Raw genomic sequence first — 20,722 nt, 5'->3', positions numbered from 1 at the left:
TGGATCTGGGAATACCAAGCAAAAAATCCTCAGCCATTGATTTGGGTGCTTGCAAAATGAGTTTTAGATTGGGAAGCTCGTTCCTCTAACATATTGTCTATTGAAGCTGGGATGAGTATGTCTTCCCCTAGCTTTATCTAAAAAATATTAGTATCAGCCTTTTTGCCTTTTTCAAATTAAAAAAAAAATTTCTCGAATCTGATAAACAATTAATTAAAAAAAAATATAAATATTACCGCATTTTGGTAAGTGTGGACAATTTATACACCCCATAATACGGTCTTCATTACCGCTCTAACCGCTCTTTAAAAATGCTTTGCGGTAATGAATATTCCACGTTTAAATCCTAGCGGTAATGAATATTCCACGTTTAAATGCGATATTCGACCGCATTTTAATTAATTTAAATTATTAATTTAATTTTTATTTATTTAATTATTATATTTTATTAATTTATATAATTTATTTAATTGTATATTAAATTTATATAAATATAACTATAAAAATTATATTAATATTATTATTAATTTTAAATATTTTAATTTATTTACAATATAATATTATATTTTGTCATTATATTTTATTAATTTATATAATTTATCTAATTATATATTAAATTTATATAAATATAATTATAAAAATTATATTAATATTGTTATAAATATTAATTATTTTAATTTATTTATAATATAATATAATATCTTTCATATTTATTATTTTTATTTTTATTATAATTAATTTATAAATATTTAATATAAATATTTATAAATAGTAGAAACTATAAAAAATTAAATGAAAAATACATATAAATACTTAGAAATAAAGGAATGTAATACAAATAAAGGAATGTATGTATAAATAATGACGTAAAAAAAATAATGTTAAGTATGATGCAAATGTTCTCCCGTGACATATATACGTCTCACTTTTTAAGGTGGACATCGAGTTTTATATGACCGACGGTCACTATTTGTATCTTCACCTTCAGCAACAACTAGATCAATATTTATTCTTCGATCTCGGATATTGTGTTGCAGTATATTGTGATGGTAAAAAGATATCGTTAGATGCATAAGTAGAGTAATACTGGCCCGACATATACTGTACAAAATGGCCGGAGAATAATTGTGCTCCTAAACTAGATGAAGGAATGCCCACAGAATATCTAGCTGAAAATGACTTAACGGAGTTTGCATGTCGGACAAAAGTATCAAAAGTATTACCAACCGGGGTCTGCATCTGAAACGGATGATTTTGAATATCAACCTGTTTGAAGGACTACTGTGTTGGGGTTATATGAGGTGGTAGCATATAACTACCATATGTTCACGCAGTATATTGTGCTCCACTGGTCCTGCTGATGACTGTCCAATCTCACCAAATGGTCAATGAATATGGAATGAAACGGGTGTCAAAATTATGACATTTATCAGAATAGTGGTATGTGCATCAATATCATCTTCTTAGCATAGGCTACGTCTAGGCCTGGGTCTCCTTGGCTGGTCAACAGGCTCGTCAGAGTCATCTGGCATAGGTTACGCTCGATGAACACGCTGTGGTAGAGATATCTCAATTTCTCTTTCTCCATGGCATAAAACATAACTGTTGTCTGTCTTTCAATGAGATTTGTGTCCAAATTAGAAAATTGTTGATTTATCCAATGAATATTCTCGATACCATCCTCCTATTGGCATTATATAATTAAACAATAATATTTTAAATAAATATAAACATATGAAAATATATTGAATAATAAAATATTAGTACTGTAACGACCCGAAAATCGGACCGCTACCGGCGCTAGGATCCAGATCGGTTTAAGGCCGCCGGGACCCGTAGCAAGCCTGACATGAACCTGTAAACCTGCTTAATCCCACACATGATCAAGAAGCATACATAAAAATTTAAACTTTTCGTTCATTCATTCCTCATACACCAAACTCAACCAAAACATGCATACAAGCTCCTAGGGGCCTCAAACAAGCATATACCCCAATTACAACACTTCAAACATACTCAAACATGCCACATTGCTCAAAAATTCCATAAAACCTAACATAGCTCAACTAACTTAAACATGCATTTCTACCCCATAAAACTTCATAAAACTTATTTAAAACATACATGGGGCTTAAGATCGGCTCTTATCTCTTGAAGATCGAGAGGAAGACGACCTAAACTTGGAGATCCACGAAAATGAGCTCCTGAGTTCCCAAAGCTCCAAAACTTGTTTCAAAAGTTCAAAATCTTCAATGCAAGCTTAAAACTCAAGAAAAATGGTGGGAATTTGAAGGAAAAACACTAGATCTGGGGAGAGGGAGGTCAGAAGCTAGCTATGGCCGAAAATGGGAGAAAACTCGCCCATTTCGGCTAAGTGAGTGGCTGACCAGGCCACGTTCGGGGGCCGAAAGTGCTTCTGCATGCATGCCATGTTCGGCGGCCGAACCTGAACTTCCCTCACTCATGCTTTCGGGGGCCTAACGTGCCTCCAAAAGGCATGCATGTTCGGCGGCCGAACCTGGGTTTTCCTCCAAAGACTTTTCATGCAAAACTCATTTAACTTTCATGCTTAAAACCATGAAATACCTTAAAACATTTTATAAAAACATGTTTCTACCCTACTAGAGGCTTCCGACATCCGAGATTCCACCAGACGGTAAGAATTCCGATACCGGAGTCTAGCCGGGTATTACATTCTCCCCCCCTTAAGAACATTCGTCCCCGAATGTTCCTCAACTAGTACACATAGCATGGCATAAAACATAACATACATGCAAAACACATAAAACTCACAGGGAACTAACCTCAGAAAAGATAAGGGTATTGCTGGAGCATGGACTCCCGTGTCTCCCAAGTGCATTCTTCTAAATTGTGGTGGTTCCATAGGACTTTCACCATCGGGATTTCCTTGTTCCTTAACTTTCTGATCTGGGTGTCTATGATCCGTACTGGCTGTTCAACATAGGTGAGATCCTCTTGGACCTCCACATCAGGCTCACTAAGAACCTTGCTCGGATCTGACACGAACTTCCTCAACATTGAAACATGGAAAACCGGATGGATTCTTTCCATTGAAGCAGGTAAATCCAGCTTGTACGACACATTCCCAATCTTTTGCAAGATTTCAAAGGGTCCGATGTATCGTGGGGCTAGTTTACCTTTCTTTCCAAAGCGAACCACTCCTTTCATAGGAGACACCTTGAGCAATACCAGATCCCCCTCCTGAAACTCTAACTGTCTTCTGCGGATGTCTGCATAGCTCTTCTGTCTGCTGGCAGCAGTCTTGATTCTCTCTCTGATTATGGGTACCACCCTGCTGGTGATCTCTACTAGCTCAGGCCCTGCCAAGGCCTTTTCTCCAACTTCTTCCCAGCAAACAGGTGATCTGCACTTCCTTCCGTACAAAGCTTCATATGGAGCCATCCCGATGCTAGCATGATGGCTGTTGTTGTAGGCAAACTCCACCAAAGGTAGATGCTGCCTCCAAGAACCGCCAAAGTCCAGCACACACATTCTGAGCATATCCTCGATAGTTTGGATGGTCCTTTCTGACTGTCCATCAGTCTGGGGGTGGAAGGCAGTACTGAAATCCAACCTAGTACCCATGGCGTTCTGCAGACTCCGCCAAAACCTGGAGGTGAACTGGGGCCCTCTATCTGACACTATCGAAACAGGAACCCCATGCAGCCTGACAATCTCATCCACATATACCTGCTCCAACTTGTCCACAGAGTAGCCACTCCTGACAGGAATGAAGTGAGCAGATTTGGTGAGTCTGTCCACAATCACCCATATGGAGTCCACTCTGTTGGACGCCGCCGGTAACCCCACTACAAAGTCCATAGCTATATTTTCCCATTTTCACTCTGGAATAGGTAGCGGGTTAAGCATTCCAGCCGGCTTCTGATGTTCCAGCTTCACCCTCTGACACACTTCGCAGGCAGACACAAACTGTGCCACTTCTTTCTTCATAGCTGGCCACCAATAAACCTTCTTTAGATCTTGATACATCTTGGTGGCTTCGGGGTGAATGCTGTATCTCGCATTATGAGCCTCTCTCATAATGTCTCCTTTTAGCCCTATGTCATCTGGTACACACAGTCTGCTCCCATAGCGGAGGATCCCCTTGTTGTCAAATCTGAACTCACTGTCATTGCCTGACTGGACAGCCCTGGCAATCTTCACTAATTCCGGGTCCTCATGCTGTTTCTGAGCCACCTGCTCCAGAAACACTGGTGCCACTCTCATCTGGGCCACCAAGGCACCTGTACCAGATAACTCCATCTGTAGACCTTCCTCAATAAGCTTGTAGAATTCCTTCACCACTGGCCTCCTCTCTGCCGATATGTGAGATAAACTACCGAGTGATTTCCGGCTTAAGGCGTCTGCCACAACATTCGCCTTACCCGGATGGTACTGAATCTTGCAATCATAGTCACTCAGCAGCTCCACCCATCTCCTCTGTCTCAAGTTCAAATCTCTTTGACTCAAGATGTACTATAGGCTCTTATGATCCGTGAAGATCTCACATTTAACCCCATAGAGGTAGTGCCTCCACATCTTGAGTGCAAAGATTACTGCTGCCATCTCAAGGTCATGTGTGGGGTAATTCAACTCATGCTTTTTTAGCTGTCTAGAAGCATAAGCAATCACCCTCTCATTCTGCATTAGTACACAACCCAGTCCCACACGGGACGCATCACAAAAGACTGTAAAGTCCTCATCACTAGATGGCAGAGCTAAAACTGGTGCTGAAGTCAACCTCTTCTTAAGCTCTTCAAAACTCTCTTCGCACTGGTCGGTCCACAGAAATTTCTGATTCTTCCTGGTTAACCTCGTCAGAGGAGCTGCTATCCTTGAGAAGTCCTGAACGAACCTCCTGTAGTAACCTGCCAAACCCAAGAAACTTCTAATCTCTGTCACTGAAGTGGGTCTAGGCCAGTTAGCCACAGTTTCTGTCTTCTTGGGGTCTACCTCTATCCCATTCTCTGACACTACATGCCCCAAGAACGAAATGCTCCTCAGCCAGAACTCACATTTAGAGAACTTGGCATACAAGCCATGTTCCCTCAAGGTCTGCAAGACCAACCGCAGATGATGGGCATGCTCCTCTGCATTCCTAGAATACACTAAGATATCATCTATAAAGACAATAACGAAGTGATCCAGGTACTGGCTAAACACTCTGTTCATGAGATCCATGAATGCTGCAGGGGCGTTGGTTAACCCGAACGGCATTACAAGGAACTCAAAATGCCCATATCTGGTCCTGAAGGCTGTCTTCAGCACATCCTCATCCCTTATCTTTAGCTGATGGTACCCCGATCTCAGATCTATTTTGGAGAAACAACCCGCTCCGGCTAGCTGGTCGAATAGATCATCGATCCTTGGCAGGGGGTACCTATTCTTGGTAGTGACTTTGTTCAACTGCCTGTAGTCGATACAAAGTCTAAGGGATCCATCCTTCTTCCTCACAAACAAGACCGGAGCACCCCAAGGTGAGGTACTCTGTCGGATGAAACCCTTTTCTACCAGCTCTTGCAACTGCTCTTTCAACTCTTTCAATTCGGCTGGGGCCATCCTGTAGGGAGGGATAGAGATCGGTCTAGTTCCATGCACCAACTCTATCTCGAACTCTATCTCCCTAGCAGGTGGTAAACCTGGAAGTTCGTCTGGAAAGACATCCTGAAATTCTCTGACAATTGGCACCGAGGCCGGCTCCCTGACCTGACTGTCTAGCTCTCTCACATGAGCTAAGTACCCCTGACATCCCTTCCTAAGCAACCTACGAGCCTGAAGTGCTGATATCAAACCTCTAGGTGTGCCCCTCTTGTCTCCTCTGAAGACGACCTCTGACCCGTTCTGATCTTTGAACCTGACTACCTTGTCTCTGCAGTCCAAGATAGCACCGTGGGTAGATAGCCAATCCATCCCTAGAATGACGTCAAAGTCTGTCAAATCTAGAACCACAAGGTCGGCGGAGAGGCATCTTCCCTCAACAAAAACTGGACTGTACTGGCAGACTGACACTGCCACTGACGGGTCACACTTGGGTCCACTGACCCATAGGGGACACTCTAACCCAGAGACTATCAGACCCAACCTCTCAACGGCTCTCGGAGCAATAAATGAATGAGATGCACCTGGGTCCATTAATGCATACACATCAGAACACCCAATGACGAGATTACCTGACACCATGGTGTTGGATGTGTTAGCCTCCTGCTGTGTCATGGTGAAGATCCTGGCTGGAGCTGATGGACCTTCACCTCGGGAACCAGAAGAAGAGGCTGCCCCTCTCCCTCTACCTCTGCCACTGCCCTGAGTTGTGGCTGGAGCTGCTGGCTGTGCCACACTACTGGAGGCTGTCTGCTGGGGCTGGCCCATAAAAGGTGCTCTAGGACAATCCCGAGCTATGTGTCCCTCCTGTCCACATCTGAAACATGTGTTAGTCCCAGCTCGACACACTCCCCTGTGCGGTCTCCCACATCTCTGGCATTCTGTACCATCTGAGCCTGAGCTCGAGCCACCGTCGAATCCCAGACCGGATTTCAACTTGTTCCAAAACTTATTCTTCTTTGGCTTCCTGGTGGTGTTATCCCACCTCTTCTTACCTGAGCTCTGAGAAGAGAAACCTGATCCTCCTCTGCCTGGGGTCTTAACCCCTGAAGACTGGGTCACTGACTGCTTCACTGACCCCTCAACTATAGCACTTGCTTCCATTCTTCGAGCCATATCCACCACAGTGTGGAAATTTTCTCTCTCAGCTGACTGAATCAACGAGGAGTACCTGGAATGCAGCTTCATAACATACCTCTTGGCTTTCTTCGTATCTGTATCTAGAGCTTGCCCTGAAAAAGGCAATAGCTCCAAGAATTTATCCGTGAATTCCTCTACACCCATGTGCTCTGACTGCCTCAGTTGCTCAAACTCAATCATCTTCAGTTCTCTGGAACTGTCTGGAAAAGCCAATCCAGCGAACTCGTTCGCAAATTCTTCCCATGTCATACCGTCTAGTCTCGGGTCCACATAACATTTGAACCATTCCCGTGCCTTCTTGCACTTTAAAGTGAACCCTGCCATCTGAATGGCCCTGCTGTCACTTGCCCCTAGCTCATCAGTTATTGTCTTCACTACTCTCAGATACTCAAAGGGGTCATCCCCTGACTTATATTTGGGAGCATCTAGCTTGAGGTAATCTGTCATCTTTACCTTGCTCCCATCGACTGAGCTAGGTCTAGGAGGTTGAGTAACTGGGGCTGCTGGTTTTGTAGGTGGTGGAGGTGGAGGTGCAGCATTCCCCGAGGTGGGGTTTGCCGGGTTTGGATAGAAGGGTGAGGGTGGATAAGCTGGGTACTGTGTGTAGGGTGGATAGAAAGGTGGATAAGGCATGTAGGTAGGGTAGGGGTTAAAGTTGGAATAGTCCGATGTGCCTCCCATCGGATACCCTGAACCCTGCGGGAAGGGTGGATAATGGGGTGGAAAACCATACCCCGAGGCCTGAACGCCTCCCTGAGACTCCCCTGTCCCTTCTTCCTCCATGCTCACATCCAGGTTCCCATCCCTCCTCTGATCCTCTCCTGTAACCTCCCTCACATCTGAAGAATTTCCTCCTCTATCTGTCCCCCTTCTGCTAGCATCAAAAGACCTTCTAGGGTCCCTTGACACTCTTTCTCTGTTGGCTCTACAAGACATTGCCCTAGGCAATATAGGAGGACGGGCGCTCGTGCCCTCATCCTCAGGTGGCACTCCAGTCAATCGTGCAGATCGACGAGTTCCTCTCATCCTGTTTCTGAAAAACAGTACACATCATACAAACATTAGCATCATATGGTTCATGTGGGCACACATGAACCCTCATCACATATACATCATTCATATCATAGCATCAATGCACATGTATAAATCATGGCATTTCACATCATCATGCAAGACAGGACTCAACATCCTATCCTAGTGGACATGACCTTCCTATTGTGCTTGACCTTCTATAACATCTATGAGCCCGACACTCTAGGTCCGATCCTATGAACCTAGGGCTCTGATACCATTCTGTAACGACCCGAAAATTGGACCGCTACCGGCGCTAGGATCCAGATCGGCTTAAGGCCGCCGGGACCCGTAGCAAGCCTGACATGAACCTGTAAACCTGCTTAATCCCACACATGATCAAGAAGCATACATAAAAATTTAAACTTTTCGTTCATTCATTCCTCATACACCAAACTCAACCAAAACATGCATACAAGCTCCTAGGGGCCTCAAACAAGCATATACCCCAACTACAACACTTCAAACATACTCAAACATGCCACATTGCTCAAAAATTCCATAAAACCTAACATAGCTCAACTAACTTAAACATGCATTTCTACCCCATAAAACTTCATAAAACTTATTTAAAACATACATGGGGCTTAAGATCGGCTCTTACCTCTTGAAGATCGAGAGGAAGACGACCTAAACTTGGAGATCCACGAAAATGAGCTCCTGAGTTCCCAAAGCTCCAAAACTTGTTTCAAAAGTTCAAAATCTTCAATGCAAGCTTAAAACTCAAGAAAAATGGTGGGGATTTGAAGGAAAAACACTAGATCTGGGGAGAGGGAGGTCGGAAGCTAGCTATGGCCGAAAATGGGAGAAAACTCGCCCATTTCGGCTAAGTGACCCTTTTATAGTGGCTGGCCAGGCCACGTTCGGGGGCCGAAAGTGCTTCCGCATGCATGCCATGTTCGGCGGCCGAACTTGGGTTTCGGCGGCCGAACCTGAACTTCCCTCACTCATGCTTTCGGGGGCCTAACGTGCCTCCAAAACGCATGCATGTTCGGCGGCCGAACTTGACTTTCGGCGGCCGAACCTGGGTTTTCCTCCAAAGACTTTTCATGCAAAACTCATTTAACTTTCATGCTTAAAACCATGAAATACCTTAAAACATTTTATAAAAACATGTTTCTACCCTACTAGAGGCTTCCGACATCCGAGATTCCACCGGACGGTAGGAATTCCGATACCGGAGTCTAGCCGGGTATTACAAGTACTGTGATAATAGCTGCACCACGATATGATATCCATCAACGAGATACTCTTCTATACCATTACAAGTATTCTGAATGATAATAAAGTTGCTATCTAATGTTGCTATTTCAACTAACCTATACCATCTATCTTCCCATATGGCAATCCAACACGCATGAACTATAATCTAATTACTATTAGATGACAGTAGAAATGTGTTATGAAAATTAGCTAGCTGACGTGGTGAATTTGGTATTGGTTGTTGTATGTCGAATTGGCTCAACACTCTATCTGGTTGATGTCATTCTACCACATAAAAGTGTATTATGGGAACCAGTGCTCTCTAAATGTCACTATTTTATATACAATACAATAGTAATGATGCAAGGAGTTCATCGGAATATGACTCCCATACCATATGAACAAAAAAATTATTATAATAATATAAGAAATGCCAACTAATCAAAGCACATAAAATTTTGTACTTTTGAATAAGAAAGTAAGAAATATGGGAGAGTAGAGAATAAATATGAGAGGGTAAAGAAGAATTATGAAAGAATAATTTTTTCAGAAAAATATGAGAGAAGGGAGAAGAATTATGAGAGAGTAATTTAAGAGAACATAAGACTTTTTTTTTAGAGAAAATTTAAGAGAAAGGAGAAAGGAAAAGGAGGGATATTAAAGAAAGAGCGGAGAAAGGAGAAAGGAAATGTGTGGATTTGAATTACCTTCTCTAGAGAAGAGAGCCATTGGTCAATAGCTTTAATACTGCGCTTTAAAAGCGCTATGTTAAAGCTACTCGCCTCAGCAGGAGGTAGCTACTCTCTTCCGCAGGAGATAGGCAAACTTCCTGTTAAGGCGACAAGATTTGTACTGCGCTTTTAAGAGCCATTGGTCAATGGCTTTAATACCGCGTTTTAAAAGCGTTGTATTAAAGCTACTTGCCTCAGTAGGAGGTAGACACGCCTCCTGCTGAGATGACAAGATTTTTACTGTGCTTTTTCTGTCAGTAGGAGGCGTGCCTGCCTCCTGCTGACGAGACGTCAGCCTCTGCCAAGTCTGGAATCCCTGACTTGGCAGAGATTCTACTGCGATTAAGAAGTACGGTAAACAAAACATACCGCGCTTTTGAAGCATGGTAAGCTCTATTGCGCTTTAAAAGTGCAGTAGAATCATGTTTTACCTTAATGTGTGAAAAAATTTTTTCTAGACGAGAGTTTTAAAATTTTCTTTTTTAACATTAAACAGTAAAAAACTCTAGTATTAGAGGATATCCTGAAGACTACTTCCAACAAATCGAATATAATCATCCATCCATTAATTTGAACTTACAATTAAGTTAATAAGAACTTGTTATTTTAAATTATGAACTTGAACTTGAGCATATTGCTATCTTATATATTTAAAGTTAGTAGACATTATAATTTATATGGAAAATTTACCATTTAACTCCTAAGTATTGTTATTATTTCAAAGTCAATTTTTATATTTTTAAAAATATATTAAAATATTTTTATATATTCAACCCTTAAATAATTACATTCTTCCATTCATTGAAAACTCATTTTCCGTCAAATTCTCATTAAAAAGGAGAAAAAACTTTTAAAACTCCATTTTACCTTAGCACTTTCAATTAAATCATGTTTTTACTCTCTAACCCTGAACGAGAGATAAAAAGTCTCTAACCACAATCTTCTTTATTGTTATTATGCGACCACAAGACTCCTCACCATCCTTCTTCTTCTTGTTCTCTTTTTTCTTTCTCATCTCTATCTATTTTGTCCAGCCGCTTCTCACTCCAACTCCTTTCTCTCTCTCACTTTATCACACGAAAATAAGACCCTCAGTCCCTCACCCTAAGCTGCCAATCCCAATCATCATCAGCTCCTCCTCTATTTTTTCTTCTTCTTCTTGGCAGATTGAGTCCCCACCAGCAATCACACAACCATCAAAGTTGACGATATACGAGTATTCACTGTTGCATTACTCTTTCTTGAGTACCTATGATTGTTTATCATTATCTGGTTCTCTTATTGCCAATGCATATTGCAGATTCAGTAATGGGGCAAAGTCTTCAGTCATTTACAGTTCGCAAGATTCAGTTTAAATTGCGCATCTACAGATTTGTGAATTTTTTTTGTCGAATTGTGAAATGTAATTGATTGATTGGTGCAGATTTATGAAATGTAATTATTTAAATACAGATTTCTTTAGATTAATATTTTCATTTTGTGGTAAGTTGAAGATTTAGATTAATTAAATTCTTAATTTTGATGTTTCTGTATTCTAGAGATTAATTGAAGATCTATTTTTGGTTTTTATTAGATTTGGGCAAAATTCATATACTTAATCTTTTAGATTTGAGAGATTAGAATCTGATTGATTTTGGGGGTTTTTATTGCTCAGCATGATCTCCTGAAAATTGAGAAGAATTTAATTATTGTTGATTACAATGATTTATTTGTTGAAAATTACAAGTTGAGAATTATATTCTATAAGAGAAATATATGAGAAATGATAATTTGGTCTTTTCATAGTGCTTTAACAGTAAATTAACAGTAAAATTAAATGGAATGACTTGATTGTTAACCGAAAGAACATTTTAATATATTTTTAAAAATATAAATACTTACGTGTAAATAATAATAATACTTAACTAAATTATAAATTTCTCATTTATCAGTTAAATATAATAAATATCAAATATATGTAAAATTACATAAAGTTAGATGCTTAATTATGCCCACAAACTAGCTCAATTCAAGTAGCTAGCTGGGGTTTGGAATCATCTACCAATCAGATTGTTTGAACCCAACTCGACTCTACAAGAGCAAATAATTCAGTGAGAAAGATACTGAAAGAATGGATCAAGTAAAAAATTGGAAGTTTGTTATATATTAGATGTCTCTGAGGCCCTATACATTAAGGATTATTTGATCTATTGTAATAATTTACATAGCTGGATGTGCTTTCTATCTCCCAGGAATAATATGCTTCTATTAGCTTTGGACAGGTTCCGCATTGGGCCTGTGTTGCTCATTTGGATTAGTTTCTGACCCTGGATTAATGGTATGAGCACTATAAGCAGCACAGTTCACTTTCGATTCATTTCTAGAGTCACAATCATGTTGATCATTTGATCGACACCCAGAAACTGAACTGGCATCAACAACTACGTCAATGATAGCAGCATCACTTCCTCCTGGAGCAACTGGCTTGTCATTCATCAGCTCATTTGATTTACTATCGTCACCAGAACCTGAATGGATAACCATATCAGTGCCACTTGCATCATTTCTACATCTCGACTCAGTATTCAGATGCTCCTCTGAGTTTCCACTTGGATCCAAACTGTTGTGAACAATCATATCACTACCTCCTGATTTAACGCCTGATTCACCACTGCGGATGGTAGTAGTATATGTGCTTGGACCAGTTGCATTATGAGTTACTGTCCTTGAAGGAGGTATATCGTGATCATGTTGTCCCTCGTAACTGGTTATAACCACTTTTGGGTCATGAGATGCCCTCTCTACATGCTTCTTAACGCGGCACCCAGGACTGGAGCACCTGTAGTAGCTCCTACATAATGCAAGCGCAGGACAAGAGCGAGCATATAATTGAGCATTATACGACACTAAGAAAGGTTGTTTCTCTCTCTACATAGAAATCAGAGATGTACCTCTTTGAATATATTACTAATATAAGGATGACTTTTAGGAGATGTATCCATAACCAATGAGATGACTTATAATGCAGCAGCATACCAAATCTAAAGTGACAAATCAACTATATCTGAAATCCTAATTCTTTACAGCATTTTTCAATAAAGCACTATTACTGTTGCTGGGTAGGAAACTAATTCTAGAAAAGTACTACCACGCATCAACATGTGCTTGACAAAAATTCTTGACATTAATGGTTTAGGACTAACTGTTTATGTTTAAGAATTATCACAATATGATTGAAAATAAATGAATAAATAAATAATGTATCAGGAATTAACTGAAAAAAGATAAACTATTAGGACTTCTAATATAATTAATCTGTCAGGTGCCTACCCATGCATATGATGATTCGATAATTAATAATTACCTTGGATTTGGATTTCCTTTAACCAATTTCTGCCCATATTTGCGCCAACGGTATCCATCATTCACAATATGTACCTCGCTTAAAGTTTGAATAACAACACGTGGTTCATTAGTTGGCTTATCTACAGCAGTAGGTTCAACATTATGATTGCCCTTCTTTCTGTTTAATTTTTTGGAAGACAACAAAAAGGGTTAGCTCACAGATCATTAGTAAAGCAGTAAATAAAATAAAATAACTTTGCTGACGTACTGTCGTTTTGAATGCGGATCATCGTCACTATCAACTTCATCCTTTATCTTATCTGATTCTGACAGTGCATTTTTTACATGTTCATTTGTAGTACCAACTGAAATCTGGGAGGTACTTGTAGCCTTGAGCGGATGAGGTACATGATCTTCTGCATTTATTATTTTGGTTACAAGATTAAAAATAAATCACTTGTTAATTAGGTGCCGAAACTACAAAACAACTCCCCTCACCTTCTGTGCCAGTTGATGAAGGTACATCACCTCTTTCTTCAGCAACAGACAGCACAAATCCAGTCACTAGCGGAAGATTATGTTCAGGTTTAGGATGATCATGCTGACCCAAGTAAATAATATCTGCAATCTGGCCATCCTGTGAGCGTTCCAATTGCTTTTTCACTTGACAGCTTGGATGTGTACATTTGTAATAGCTCCGAACGAATTCATTTCCTTTAACAAGTTTTTGTCCATATTTTCGCCAATGATATCCATCTTCTGACACTTTTTCACGGACTATAGTTCTTCCTTCCTGACCAGAAGATTGCAAGGAACTGGAGCTAATGCCAGGGGTGTGTGAGACTTTATGCAGTATTGTAGAGGAGATACTTTCTTCTTTATCTACCTGTGATATATGGGCCCCAGGATTAGTATCCTGCAGTGACTTCTCAGGGGTAACAGGTGTGACTTCTTCATTTTGTGATGTACAAACTCCACTATCATCAATCTGTTGTATTACGTTACTGCCATCATCTGGACCCTGACTTTTCTGCAATTCATCAGAAGCAAATTCATCTGTACCTTCTCTTGAAGAAACCATCTGAGCTCTGGAAATTATAACAGAATCAACTCAAAGAGCCATTAACGCAATTTGACCACAAACTGAAATAAATGCTATATGCTGTTGGTTGTTTCATACCTATAAAAGGATCAAAAATCAAATTACGCACCAAAAAGAAATAATGTTCAGATTGCCAACCGATAGAAATCCAAATTTCATGTGAAAATTCAGAGACAAAGAAACAGATCAGAGATATTTTAAGACTTGATGAGGAAGGGTTTAAATTTGCAAGTCAGACACATACATCTATTTCTGAGATTCTATAAACAAGTTTGTAATAATTAAACTACCCTGCATTAGTTTGTCAAATGCACACTTGATTCAAGCTTCAGGTTTGATTAAGATATAATTGCAAGCAATTTTAAGTAGTTTACTATCACTGTTTCTCTTATTATTACTTTATTGAGATGCTATATTCACACTACAAGCAACGAAGTTCTCAAGTTCAACCAAGCAAATGACAGCTCTAAAGTTTTTCAAGTAAGTGAATCAGAATACACAGTACCAGAACTGGGATTATATCAACTTGGTAAAATACGGCAATTTGCATCAATTGTCACTGAACTTTACTGCCAACTTCAGTCAATTTGTTCCAATTTCAGCACTGAACCTTTTATCTTCCCATTAATTTGGTAACCATTACTGGAATTGCAAACATGCCAGTGAATCACGTAGCACAGTACAGTTTACAATATGGTTGCTACTGCTCTTTTTGCGTACTCAAGTGTTATTAATGACTTAATCTCACTTCAAGGCATTCTCAAAAAAAAGAAAAAAGGGTTAAGTGAGATTGTTATACTCCTCCAATCTTAATTCAAACATAAGAAACAATATTCTACTAGATTTTGTTAATTTTCTGTTAATTAATTCACCAAAATCTTCATGATTCCACACGGATGACCAAATTGTGCACAAAATAGAAGTTCAACTATTAAATTATAACTAACTTTATCTGACAACCTGAAATTAAATCCAAAATTATGATGCAATTTATACTGCTACAAGAACGTTCCATCTAACACATAACCGTAGCATATACACCAACTTTGCACTTAATTAACAAAACAAAAGCACATTATGAACAATCCTACCAGAAAATGGAAATCAACTTGCAAATTCAGAATTTTATTATGCATAACATTAAAATATTGCAAATAAAAACTTCCAAAATTTTACAGGTATGCAATTTTATTAAGCATACAACAAGCAAATTTCTCTTTCCAACACAGTAAACCAAATTTCTGATATTTAAAATAATGTAATTTTAGCATTCCCTTTCACGTAAAGAAAAAATTCAAGCAATTTTTCAAGAAGAATCTCAGTAAATAAATTCCAGTAAAATTTCCCAAACACTAGGATTGAAAATCAAACTACTTCTTGTCCATTTTAAAAGGAGAAGAAGAAGAAAGAATCGAATAATTCAACTTCGGCAAAAACGAAACCTAGTATTAAGCTCTAAGCTCAATTTCCGTCCATTTACTACAATTTTTCTCAGCAACCAACCACCATATGCTCACTCTAACTCAGAGCTCCAATACATACTTAAATGACGGTGAATTCAAAATCAATCAACACATACACACCAATCAGGCCACAAAGATTTCAAAAGAAAAAGAAACAATAATATTAACGATTAATTGGTCATAGGAACTGAACATCAACATCTAGAGAAGCAACAAAAGGACCAATCCTTCAATTCAGAGCTGGAGTTGAAGAACTTACCTTGAAGCAGAGGGATGATCAGGGTCTCCCGCTTCCACGTGAAACCGGTTGAATTTTGACTTCGAATCAGGGCCGCAGATCACACCGGTCTCCGGATCCCAACCGGCAAGTGGAAGGTTCGAGAAGTTTAGGCTAGTGAGAGTGTAAGTTTAAGCAAGTTGGAAGGCCTTGAGGTTATCAAAAATAAAATTAAGGGACAAAAAAGGGGGAAAATTTTAATCCATAATCGGAGACTGGAGAGTGGAGAGAGATTGGGGAAGGGGAAGAAGAGCAGGGAAAATGATCGAATGTGGTGAGGTGACAGTTTAAGAATCTGTGCTCTCCTTCTAGTTCTAGGTCTGATTGGGATTTTGGGTTGCGATTTCCTTTCTCATATACGGTTTTTGAAAGTTTAAACCGTATCGAAAAACCATACCCTACTGTAATAGAACTGAAAAAAACTGTATCTAATAGAACCTATGTGGCTATGTTTATTGTTTTTAGAGGAAATTATTATTTGATTTTTTAGTATATAAAAATTTATTAATTAATTATTTAATTTTAAAAATTACATTAAAAAATCTGTATAATTTTAAAAAATTTATTAATCAATTTTTTTAAATTTTAATTTTTAAGTATTATAAAATATTTTAAAATAATTTCAATACGAAAAAATTAATTAATGAATATATCAACTAATTAATTTTTGCATATTACAAAAAATAAATATTAAAATATATAATTAGTAAAATTAATTTAAAAACTAAAATAATATATTTTAAAATTTTAAAATAAACTAATAAATTTTACCGTATTATAAAAATTAAATAATAAATTTTTCTATTTTAATTTTTCATCCAAAATCATATGGAAACGATTTTGAATAGCACCAAATTAAAATACCAATGCATTACATATAGTTTTCAATATGTATAATTGTGTGATTATATATATATATATATATAATAACTAAATTAAAACAAAAACTTAAACCAATTTTGATATTGAAACTGAAAATTTAATTCCAAATTTAATTTTAATTTTTAGTATTAGAAGCAAACATCCCTATTAACAAAGTGCATCATACTAGTTGTTGGATCTAGGGTGTGTAGTTTATAATTTAAGATTTATTTTTGGGTAACCAGATTATTTTGATTTGAATTTTAATGAGTTTAATTTTGATTCAGATGCTCCTATCGAAGACGAGCTGCCTGGACTTATTTCGGGATTGTTTGTCTTGCAGCAGAAGTTTGGTACATGGTGCGGTGTCCAAGGTCATGTCTTGAATTCATACGCATGTCTATTGTTGATTGAGTTAATAGAGTTCATGATTTTGACTGTCTTCTTTGCAAAGATTTTGATCTGCTTAGATGCTTTGAGTCACTCTTAGGTGGATATGATGTTGGCAGAATGAGAAGGTGTTCCGTGGGATAGGTCTTATGTTGAATAAGTGTCATCATAATCTGATAGCCTGGAATAAGTGTCCCACTGATATAAGCATGAAAAGGCAACGGGTTCTTGTTAATATTTGTCGGCAAACTGCTGAACAATAGTGGATAAAGAAACTCGAGCAGGACTGGTGGACAGGGTCAGAGATAAGGGGTGCATAATGGGCAGTCTGCATCGACTTTGGTAAAATATATATATATATTTCTAATAAAAAAAATTAAAATTTTCACACTACTCTCCAGTTATGGATTTAAAAAAAAATAATTTTAGCGTACTTAATTTTTTTTTTATAACTGGCAATTTGGAGTATTTTTTAAAAATTTTTTGTACACTTAACATTGATAGTATGTTTATTATATATTTTAAAATATTTTTATTTTATATTATTTATTTAAATTTTTTTTATAATAATTTAACATAATTATTAAGAATATGCATTTTTTTTCTTTCAATTACAAGTTCGCTGTGTACAAATTCTAGTTTTGCCGCTGTTGATGGGGAAGTGTTTTGCATGACTCATGGTTTTTGGATTAATGGTTTTTTAGTTCCCCTTGGCACTTTGTTCATCAATGCAAGCAGAGTTACATGTAATGCTTCATGGCCTTTGATTTTTGGTTGTATAGATGAAATCCAAGGTTCTAGATTTTTCCTCTGCTAATGAGGCTCCAATATCAAATTTTCAAATGTTTTAGCTCAATGTTTAGATTTTCTTCGCCTTCCCTAGTGTTAGACGATAAGACCTTATTATTTGTTGTATTTGTAATTCTATTAGCTGTATATTTATCTTAGACTTAGAGTTATAGTCAAACACTGTAAACACTGCATATAATTACCTATTCAGCTAATGAGAAAATAAGCCTCTTCACCAAAACTGTATATGGTATCAGAGCCCATCTAGGGTTAATTACCATGAGTTCAAGTAGTGAGATCTCAGATACGACAACCCCTTCTATTTCTTCTACTTCTCCTGCTCGTGAATCTTCGATTACTCCTTCTGTCTTTGCTTCTTTTTCCTCTGTTCCAAATGTCTCCAATCAGCTTAGTGTCAAATTGACTTCTAGCAATTATATTCTATGGAAAACTCAGATCTTGCCTATCATAAGAGGGTACAATCTTGAAAATCATATTAACCCAAATTTCACTCCTCCACCTCCTGTGCTTGCTAATAATACTCCAAATCCTGCGTTCACTACCTGGTATTTAGAGGATCAGATTGTCCTTGGATGGATCAATTCCTCCTTAACTGAGCCGTTGTTAAACAACGTTGTTGGTGTGTCCTCTGCCTTGGAAGCCTGGAATAAGTTGGCTACATCTTTCTCTGTTGGTTGTCGAACTCAGATCCGCCACCTCAAAAGCGGTGCTATTCTTGACGGACTTGGTCCCGACTATAGACCTTTTGTTCGTTCTATTGAAGCACGTTTACAGCCAATCAGTTTTGATGAGTTGCGGGGGTTATTACTGTCTGAAGAACAACAACTTAATAAACTAGGAAAAGCTGCTGTTTTGTCCCCTGCTACTGCGTTGTATAGTAGTAAGGAATCTTTTTCTAGACAAAACAGTGGTCAGCGTGGCAGAGGTGGGAGGAATCAGCGGGGTGGTCGTGGTTATAATTCCTCTGATCGTTATGGTTCATCTTATCGTTCTACACGACAGCAGTCTTCTGGAGGTACTGTTGTATGTTATAATTGCAATGGCACAGGTCATATGTCTCGTCAGTGCCCTAGTCCTCGCAAAACTCCACAGGTTCATCATGCTGTTCCAACTTCGAACTCACCACAGGCTCAGCCATGGATCGCGGATACAGGAGCCACACATCATTTGACTGGGTCTCTGAGTAATCTGTCACTGGAAGCTGAGTATCATGGACCCGATGAAGTAACTGTGAGCAATGGTAATACAATTCCGATTACTCATATTGGTAGCACTGTTTTATGTGACAACTCTAAATTTCGCTTGAATAATGTTCTATATTCATCACAATCTCCCTTTAGTCTTATGTCTGTTAATGCTTTTTCTCGTGATAATTTGGTCTCATTGGAATTCTTTCCTGATTACTTTCTTGTTAAGGATATCCGCACGAAGAGAGTGCTTCACAAAGGTCCGGTTGATCGTGGTCTCTACAAGTTCTTCCCTTCAAAGTCTCCTTTTGCTTCTGTTCATCATGTTTTTGTTTCATGTTGGCATTCTCGGCTGGGACATGCCCATGACCGAGCAGTTATTTCAACTTTGAGATCAAATAATATTTCATTTGAATCAAATAAAAATTCTTTGTGTTCTGCTTGTAGTGTCTCTAAAGCTCATCGTTTGCCATTTTCTTTGTCTAATTTCACTGCTTCTGCTCCTTTAGAACTTGTTTGTTCTGATGTGTGGGGTCCATCCCCAGTTGTTTCTGCCAATGGAAATCGTTATTATGTCTTGTTCTATGACCATTATAGTAAGTACACTTGGGTGTATTGTTTAAAAACTAAATCTGAAGTTTATAACACCTTTGTGCAGTTTCGAGCTTTTGTTGAAAAGTTTTTTGAACAGAAAATTAAAATATTCCAGTGTGATTGGGGTGGGGAGTTTAGGTCGTTAGCACCTTTTCTTCGTGACAATGGTATCTTTTTACGGGTTTCGTGTCCTTATACACCGCAACAAAATGGGTGTGCGGAGAGAAAAAATCGTCATATAGTGGAAACTGGTCTTGCCTTATTAAATCATGCTTCTGTTCCACTTCGATATTGGGATTTTGCGTTTGAAACGGCTGTGTATGCGATGAATAGAGTTGTCACATCTTTGTTACCTAATTGTTCACCGTTTGAGAAATTGTTTAAGAAGAAACCAAATTTACATGAGCTTCGAACCTTTGGCTGTGTTTGCTATCCTCTTCTACGACCATATAATAAGCATAAACTTGAGAATAGATCTGTTTTGTGTTTGTTTGTTGGGTACAGTGCCATACATAAAGGATACAAGTGTCTAGATGTCACTTCCAACAGGTTATATATCTCTCGTGATGTGGTATTTGATGAGCAGCAATTTTATTTTCCTAAAGTGCAGGAACAGCAGGTTTTGATCAAATCCAAATTCACACCTCCTTTGAATTCAGATTCTGGTATCCTTGGGCCACCACCAGCTCCTCTGGATCGCACCAATCGGATTTTTCCATCTGCTACAGGTGTTGCGACATCAACTATACATTCACACATACCTGCTTCTGCTGTTACTGACAACTCTGGTTCGGTGACAACTCCAAATATTGGTCTTATTGACAACTCTGGTTCGGGTCAAGACTGTGTGCCTGCTGCTTCGGTGGTTTCGCTTGCTGTTGACTCTAGTGTTGCGACTGAACATACTGTTCTGCCTGCTATTGAAGCTCCGTCGCAACCTGTTTCTTCTA

The 20,722-nt window shown here is 38.6% G+C and overlaps 1 protein-coding gene across 2 annotated transcripts; it reads right to left on the bottom strand.

Annotated features, from left to right (window-relative positions):
* Positions 1–11,875: 11,875 nt before the first annotated feature.
* On the bottom strand, positions 11,876–16,276 carry LOC110628349 (WRKY transcription factor 1). 2 transcript variants are annotated; one of them, XM_021774985.2, is made up of 5 exons: positions 15,913–16,276; positions 13,587–14,268; positions 13,357–13,504; positions 13,108–13,266; positions 11,876–12,594 (listed from the first exon to the last, which is right to left on the bottom strand). In XM_021774985.2, exons 2-5 carry the CDS (start codon positions 14,167–14,169, stop codon positions 12,012–12,014), a joined length of 1,473 nt encoding a protein of 490 aa, XP_021630677.2. In that variant the 5' UTR covers positions 14,170–14,268; positions 15,913–16,276; the 3' UTR covers positions 11,876–12,011. The 2 variants fall into 2 exon arrangements, with proteins under 2 accessions (XP_021630677.2, XP_021630676.2); XM_021774984.2 differs by having other exon boundaries at positions 13,587–14,176; positions 15,913–16,275.
* Positions 16,277–20,722: the final 4,446 nt, after the last annotated feature.

This window comes from Manihot esculenta, chromosome 12 (assembly GCF_001659605.2).
Source record: "Manihot esculenta cultivar AM560-2 chromosome 12, M.esculenta_v8, whole genome shotgun sequence".
In the NCBI taxonomy this organism is placed as follows: domain Eukaryota; kingdom Viridiplantae; phylum Streptophyta; class Magnoliopsida; order Malpighiales; family Euphorbiaceae; genus Manihot; species Manihot esculenta.
This window is presented reverse-complemented; position numbering and strand designations above follow the sequence as displayed.

Excerpts from the sequence above, each read along its gene's own strand:
- LOC110628349 (XM_021774985.2), bottom strand. The coding sequence starts at position 14,169 with ATGGTTTCTTCAAGAGAAGGTACAGATGAATTTGCTTCTGATGAATTG. Across the intron at positions 13,267-13,356 it reads GATCCGCATTCAAAACGACA|AAAGAAGGGCAATCATAATG; the intron begins GTACGTCAGCAA and ends AAAATTAAACAG. Across the intron at positions 12,595-13,107 it reads AAAGGAAATCCAAATCCAAG|GAGCTACTACAGGTGCTCCA; the intron begins GTAATTATTAAT and ends TGCATTATGTAG.